Raw genomic sequence first — 8,183 nt, forward strand, 5'->3', positions numbered from 1 at the left:
CTTGAAATTAATAATGTTCAAACCTTAATTGATAAGTTACCAAGTTACTCGATATTTGTATAAGAGGAGAATTACATATTGACACGTTCACAATACATTGTCATGATCACATATCTAGATTTTATTAATGACTTGAAGATGAAGCCGCCTATTTCTTAGGGCAAAAGACACTCCATCCATCTAACTCCTTTTACGGATAGAAACTAAAACTCGACTTTCGAGGAAGAAGTCTATGGAGAATATCTGAAAATTACTACATGAAAGCCTTGAAGTAACAGTAAAGTTGTCTAATGTAACGTGTAGCTCGTAAGTTCAAGTAATGTTTGCATTAGAGTAGGTTGTTTACATCGACAAATGCTAGTGCAAAAAAAGAAAAATTGCAACTACAAGAGAATTCTCAACCAGTTTACATAGTTGGTGTTTTCATCATAATTAAACTGGGAATAATTGATAAATGCATAAGTAACAAGTTTCTATCCATAAACATCAAGTCTGTGATTGTCTCAACCACCTACCTTATCAGCCCAAAGAAAATTCAAGCAGTCAATAATTTGCAAGTGTTCCATTGGAAACACGAATCGTTAATTATCTAAAGACGACATGTTCATAGAAACAAGACTCAAATTAGGCTCGTGTACCATGCTCGATGCAGGGAACGTTCCCAGCATATACTCCTGGTGAAAGCAAGTAGGGTGTTGTTGACAATGAGCAAGAAAGAACATCCTTTACTACTCACTGATCTGGTTTTCAAGTAAGAACAATGCCCCTTATCATCCCTTGCAGTCACGGTCTATCAGGGGAGTGAAACCAATTTGTTCATGTAAACCTCGTAAACATCTTACTGAAGATAAATCAAACCAAATGGGAGGCCAAGGCTCAAATGACAGTTGCCAACTTCACAGTCTTCAGCTTGGTGGTATTCAATTTTATCAGCAGGATGCTACTCTTTTCTAGTCATCCCATGTTGATGCACCGCCCAATCCAATTTCATCGCTTACTGATGAAAATTGAACAGCAGCAGCGCCAGTTACAATATTCTTCTTCTGCTTTTTCTTTTTCGGAAATGTAGCCAAACCTGCAGCTGCATCAACATTTTGTTGGTGTGTGCGGTGATTACCAACCTTCCGGCTACTGGCCAATGGATCTGATAAGTCAGAGATAAAAAGAGCCGAGAAAGGAGTTTCTCCATCATCAATGGCACTTGCTTTATTTTGTTTAGCCTTCTTACTAGACATTTTAGCTGGTTCCTTATCCTTGACATTTGAAGCTTTCTCCTTCAATACTTCACTCTTCTTCTGTTTTTTGTGCTTTCGTTCCTCTCCTGTGTCAAGTTCAATGGAATTGGTTCTTTTTTCTGCTTCTACCAACTCCTTCCTCTTACGGCCAGAAGCTTTATCAAATTCGTTAATCTTTTCCTTTTTGAGCTTTGATTCCTTCTGTTCATCAGGATATGAGAGTACAGTTTCGGCTGCATCAGCAGCATTCTTGCCATTCTTCGAAAACTTGTTAGACTTTTTCACTTTGTCGTTCTCCAGGAAAGTACTCTCTTCATGGTGATCATCTAGCCCTTCCTCCAGTGGTCCACTTCTCTTTTTCTTTTTAAGCTTCCTTTCTTCCTTGCTATCCCGAACCCTGGCAATATCAAGATCACCACTTTCATTTTCATCATCGCCTCTGCCACCCTCTTCCTTTTTCATGGCCTTTTCAATAGGTTTAGCATTGAGAATCTGCAAATGCGGCACTTGTTTTTTGATCTGGCAAAGACAAAGTCTCAAATTAGTCAGCACATGATATTACATCTTGAGATCCAGAAAAAACAAAGTATCGCGCTAACCTTTTTAGCCAAATCTTCCTTTTCAGCAATGGGGTTCCCTTGCAGGTTTAAGTTTTTCAAGTTAACTAATGAAGACAGCACCTACCATAAAGCCATGCAGCCACATATTTGGCAAGGAAATGTTTAAAGTAAGATAACTGTCAAAATAAGGAGATAGGATATATAGCAAACAAAGAAGTGTAAGAAGGAATAAATGAAGTTTACAAAAATGGCTACCTTCAGATCTGACCACTTAATGATCACATTGTTTCCGATGTCTAAGTTTTGTAGTTTTATATTAAAAGCCAACTCACTAGGAAGTGTCTGTGAAACAATGGAGAGGAAGTAAAATTAGAAAAATAAACAGTTAGCGATAATTCAGGAAGCATCTGCAAATCCAGCATAACGGATAATTAGCTGTAAGAACTTACCTTAATATCATTATGAGCAAGTCGTAGCTCCTTTAACTCGGTGCAGGATTTAAGTGAAGAGTCAACACCTTGTAGTTGGCAATTAGAGAGAGATAACTATAAGACCAGTGCACATATGGTGTTAGGACACGGTAAACAGTAAACACCATAATGAATCATCATGAAGTAGAAGATAAACAGGAAATACAAAGTTTCACTTACTTTTGTGATTGAGTTAATTTTGGCTAGACTCTGGCCAATTCCAGATATTGGATTTCTAGATAGAACTGCAATAGATACCAAAGGCATAAAGACACTTTCAATATAACTGATTATTTGGAAAAAATGAAATACAATTAAATTAATTTAATTTTGACATTGAAATTCAGAAAGGCCGACAACCACACAAAGCCAATCACTATTCATCGCGATACAATATGTGGTGGTGGCACAAAAAGTCATCTAGTATCATTCAACCATCAGTCTTTTACAGTCTAATTAGCACAAGCAGTTTGCCTGATAATCACACAGGGTGAGTAACAGCAACTGCTTACACAACACAAGTAGCAAATTAGATTTCAGAAAAGCCAATGGCGGCTAATAACAGTCTCTTGATCCCTCTAAAGTCTTCTCAAGCATGAATTTTCAGTATTCAGTATAAAAATCATAAAAGAGATGGTCGAATTAACAATAAACTGATACTGGTCAAGATAAGAAAAATGGCATTAGTTAGGTTATACAAGAGCAGGAGAGGCGTCCTAAATTCTAAATTATCTTAATAGCCCAAATCATGAAACAAGTAAAAAGTTTATGATACGGAAAAGAAAAGAAAACACTAAAGATTGTTATTTTTATCCTTTGACCCAAAATACAACTATTCAAGATGTAACTAACTACCAAAACATTGCTATCTTATTGATTCCAAACCCTGTTCCCTAAATGGATGATTGGGAGGCCAGCCAATTTCATCTAATTCTTTTAATTAACATGTATCTCTATGACTAAAAGCTGTCTCAGTTTTCCCTTTAAAACCAAATGCCAAGGAATTTAAAATAATAGCAACCAAGGTATGAGGCTTTGAGATTTCTCATGATGTATTCTCGTTCTCTTGAGTGGATCTTGGCAATATCATACAAGTTCAACCTCCAGAAACCCAAAAATGTCCCCACAATCAGTCACAGTAATATTTTTTTTTGGATTTATACTGCCAATGTTATAAATTACTATATTTCCTAATAAGAGAGCATTCTTAATTTTAAGAACTGTGAATCTATTCTCCTGATCTGTGCACAGTTAGCAGAATGACAAACTGTATATTACACCATGCTCAATCCCACACTAATCATTGATTATGAAAATATAAAATTAGAAAGGTAGGAACTCATACCCAATGTATTCAACTCTTTCATTTTATCAAGCTTGCAAATTGAAACAATGTCATTGTCTACCACAGAAAGAAAAAAGTAGGTCAGTATAAAAACCAATTATCCAGCAAATACTAATCTCTGATGGAGAAACACAGTGGTACATATACAGAAGCTCACCATTCAAAATCAGTGCTCGCAAGTTCACAAGACCACTGACCTCGTCCATAGATTTGAGCTTGTTTTTTCCAGCATTCAGTACCTGGTAAACAAGGAAGCGTGTATTAAATACCAAAAACCTTTTTTGTCCTCTTTTAGATGTAAACATCAAAGACCAATCAGTTCAGAATCCATCAACTGATGCTGTAAGAAGTTCAAAATATGAAACAAAAACGAAAAAATGTTGTGACACAATTGCAACGGGGTTAACTTTTTCTGATAAGGTAATGCAGTGAGCTTAAGGAGGGGTCTTGAAGGGAAAGGAGAGGTTTGTTAGTATTTTGGCTATAAAGTCGGTAACCGAAAGTGTGGTATGATGTCACAATACTGAAGGATATGTAGGGACCAACTATTTAAATTATTTAAGAGGGAATAAGCAGAAAATTATGGGGGGAGATTAAAATTTTAAGAGGCCCATAGAGGACAGCGAGTGGGATGAGGCTGAGGAGTGCCTACAGATATCAGAATATACCAATGTCTAATAGATAAATTGGGGTGACAAAAAGATATGGAGTGTGTTGAGAGAAAAATCACTCGAGTGAAACCTTGTTAGATGGAGTTACCAAAGGTAGGGAGAAGAGGGAGGTGTAAAAGAATATATCAAAGGTGTGCAGTATGAAATTTAATCTTAACTGCAGAAAATTTGAGGAAGCCGTGAATCATCGTGAATTTGTTGTGTAGCATCACATCAATGATATGGAACTTGGCGTTTTTATCTTTTTTATTGTTTAATATGTGCTAGGAAAGACAGTGAATCAATCATAGGCGAGCTTGAAGAATAACACAGTCATGCCTCTTTTGGCTTATTTGGAAACTGAAATGCGGAAAATATGAGGTTATTCCATACTAGTGAAAATAATGTAAAGGAGTATGTAAAATCGTGTTTGCTCATTTATTTTAAAAATGAAGAAAAAAAGATTGAACATACAAGTCTAGGTAGTATGTCCCAAAAATATAGATGGATATCAGCACTCTTGACTAAAATTTTCATCTCCTGCTCAAGCATAGAAAAATTATAGTTACTCATTCTGACATGTGAAATTATTGTTGTCCATGCCCCCCAATCTTCACTTCGATATGTTCCACTATCAACCAATCAATTTCCAAATGCCAAGAAGAAGCTAAAACCGAGAAAGCGTCTTTTCGACAACTATAAATGTGGAAAAGGATATTCTAAGCAAAATGGACAGAAAAATGCTACTCTTATCCTCTAAACACAGAAAAAATCAAAAGAAATGAGAACTGCTGAAAATACATGGTGTATAAAAAATGTATGCAAAAGTTTGAAAAATGGAACTAAGACACTTCAGAATTGGCACACTCAAACAATAATGATGTTAAGCTAGAAACTCCAATTTGAAGAAGTGCTCAAAAGAAGAAAATCAGTTAATAAAGCATGTTCATAAACAAAAGAATAAAAAGATAGCAAAACATGAACCAAATGTACAACTCACAGTCAGTTTGACAAGTCCTTCAATCCCTTTCAAGCTCTGAAGTTTGTTTTGCAACACAGAGAGCCACTTCAAATTCGCACATAACTTCAACCCCTAAAATCCAAAATAAAAATTAGATCTTTGGCTGAAACATTCAGTAGTCCAATCTTAGTAGGCATTTGGACATAAAAAAAACATGATATTTGAAAAGAAAAAACGAAGTAGTGATTAGATATGCATTTAACTTTAACAACAGCAACATACCCAATATAGTCCCACAAGGTGGTGTCTGCGGAGGGTACAGGGAACACAGACCCCTACCTCACAAAGGTAAAGAGATGCATTTAACTTGAACAAATGTAGAAACTTTGTGACTGGAAATTGGGAGTAGGGGAGGGGATTACAAGGCGGGGTATACAATCTTCACCAACAAGATGAGAGTTCAAATTTGAACTAATCTTCACAATTTTTTTTTAAAAAAAAAAACAGTTTAAACTCTAATTGTACAACTAAAAGCTGTCTTGAGGGGGGAAATTCATATCCAAACAAGGCACTAAACAACCCAAATAAAGGAAGAATCTTTAATAATTTTTTTTACCTCTAAGGAAGTTAAATTGTTAAACCCAAGATCAAGCTTCTGCAAATTTTCAAATTCGCTCAAACAGGATACCTGCACATAAAGATGAAATCTTGAAAATGCAATATGAAATAGTACAAAAATTGAAACTTTTTTTGTTTTTTTGGTCAGAAACTGGAAATTGTACATCAGAAAGAGCTTTGTGAGTGAGGGTAAGTGATGTAATTGAGCTGGGGTCAGTAGTGTTGTTGTCTTTCAACACTTGCTTTGAGCTCAACACAGCCATGGTGAGTTTACTGGGATTAGGGTTTTAGGCTTAAACCTTGGCCTTATATTCTATTTATTATTTATGAGGGTTGGAGATGGTCTGAACTTGCAAATATTTTAGGTAAGTAATAAAAAAATATTATTTAAAAATATTTATATGAAATCTAACCCTACAAAGATGAAGTATTGTATTGTATTGAAATTTATCGTTAAATAATGATAATTTTTTTATTTAATATGGCGAATGATTGAGTATAATTAAATTATTCAATTCTTCAAATAATTGACACACTATTATAAAACGATCAAAACTATATAATTTATTCAAATATTACATTTATCTAAATAATATAACATGATATATCATACATCATAGAATAATATATAACAACTCTCCAAAAAAATATAAATGTTAACACATTTAGATTGTCTAAAAAAAATTTAAGCATATAAACTTAAAGCACTTGAGCTTATTTCTTAAGAGGTAATAGAAAAAAAAACAAATTATTATCTATTCATAAATTTCATATATCAACTATTAATTATTTCTTTAAATTATTACTTTTTTACTAATAAATTTTGATGCATTGGTGGGAAATAAATAGGAAAAATTACATAAATATACAATATAAAATATCATAATCTCTAGAATTTCTTACTATTTTAAAAAATTACAAAAATCCCTCTTGTATACATTTCTATTTCTCTCGAATACCTTCATATCCCCTCTTAAATACATTTCTATCCCTGAATACTAGGGCTATTCAAAACCAAACTGAAATGATAACTCGAACCGAAAAAAAGTTATTGGTTCATCGCTAATGGGTTATTGGTTTAACGATTTTGATTTTTTTTATTATTGGGATATCGATTCTTAACGATTTGATGTTTTTTCTTGACGGGTTAACCGATAACCCGATAGTAAATTAATAAATTATATTTATACCATTTTGATATATAAAATCCTTGACTTAGGATTTAGTTTCATATTTTTATTTCTGACAGTCTCAAACTTTCGATTATTTTACAATGTGTTAGTGTTGTATTTTAGCAAGATACAATTTATCAACTCATATGCATGCCTTTTAGGTTTGTCACCATGTTTCTAAGAGATTTTTAATTATTTATTTTTTGTGTGTCAAATCTTAACGGTTAAATCGATAACCGAACCGATAACGATCAATAACCAATAAACCTATAACCGATAAGCCAATATCTTAATGGTTCTTAACGGTTTAGGATGCCTACAAACCGATAACCAATTGATTGAACCGATCGATATGCAGCCCTACTAAATATAATGTATAATTTGTAATGTATCGAACAACAAAGAATATATCCGAAAACAATAAAAAAATCTAAAAAACTTTGAAATAGAATATAGATAGACCATATAGTATATTTATGTCAGTTTCCCAATAAAAATAACTTAACATTAGATGTGTTTTGATACTATGTATTAGAGCAACTTTCACATATAGCAAACAAAAAAATCATATTTATATGCTATAGCAAAGTTTGCATAATTGCGCTCCATAGCAAACATATATATGTATAATTCACTATACATATACAATTGAGAGCTGTCTATTTCGCTATACATATATACAAAAAGAAGCAATTGTATAATTCGTTGACTCCTCTTCAGAATTGTATAATTTCGCTGGCAAGCCATTTGTATAAATTGTTGTTAGCCTCTCGTTTGTATAAATCGTTGACAAAAATATTTGTATATAAAAAATCGCTCTCTTTCGCTTTATACAAATATAAATTATACATTATACAAGCATAAAACTGTGCAGGAGAATATTTTTATTGTATAATTATAAGTGTATAGGACGAATATATATGTATTTGCATGTGTATATACAATTTCTCGCGCTTTATACAAACAGAAACACAATTTATACAATTCTGTTGTATAAAACGAGAAAGAGAGAAAGACAAAAGAGAAATGGGCAGGGGAATATTTTTATTGTATAATTATAAGTGTATAGGACGAATATATATGTATTTGCATGTGTATATACAATTTTCTCTCGCTTTATACAAACACAAACACATTTATATACATTTGTGTTTGTATAAAAGCGAGAGAGG

General features: G+C 33.3%; 1 protein-coding gene across 1 annotated transcript; it reads right to left on the reverse strand.

Annotated features, from left to right (window-relative positions):
• Positions 1–361: 361 nt before the first annotated feature.
• Positions 362–6,161, reverse strand: LOC102596290 (leucine-rich repeat-containing protein ODA7). Its single transcript, XM_006362803.2, has 10 exons — positions 6,004–6,161; positions 5,838–5,909; positions 5,261–5,353; positions 3,768–3,849; positions 3,611–3,667; positions 2,446–2,510; positions 2,245–2,340; positions 2,051–2,137; positions 1,835–1,915; positions 362–1,754 (listed from the first exon to the last, which is right to left on the reverse strand). The coding sequence occupies exons 1-10, from the start codon at positions 6,100–6,102 to the stop codon at positions 951–953; spliced, it is 1,536 nt and encodes a 511-aa protein (XP_006362865.1). The 5' UTR covers positions 6,103–6,161; the 3' UTR covers positions 362–950.
• Positions 6,162–8,183: the final 2,022 nt, after the last annotated feature.

Source organism: Solanum tuberosum, unplaced genomic scaffold, assembly GCF_000226075.1.
Source record: "Solanum tuberosum cultivar DM 1-3 516 R44 unplaced genomic scaffold, SolTub_3.0 scf00392, whole genome shotgun sequence".
NCBI classification, from domain to species: Eukaryota; Viridiplantae; Streptophyta; class Magnoliopsida; order Solanales; family Solanaceae; genus Solanum; species Solanum tuberosum.

Excerpts from the sequence above, each read along its gene's own strand:
- LOC102596290 (XM_006362803.2), bottom strand. The coding sequence starts at position 6,102 with ATGGCTGTGTTGAGCTCAAAGCAAGTGTTGAAAGACAACAACACTACT. Across the intron at positions 2,341-2,445 it reads AAATTAACTCAATCACAAAA|TTATCTCTCTCTAATTGCCA; the intron begins GTAAGTGAAACT and ends CTGGTCTTATAG. Across the intron at positions 1,755-1,834 it reads AGGAAGATTTGGCTAAAAAG|ATCAAAAAACAAGTGCCGCA; the intron begins GTTAGCGCGATA and ends TGTCTTTGCCAG.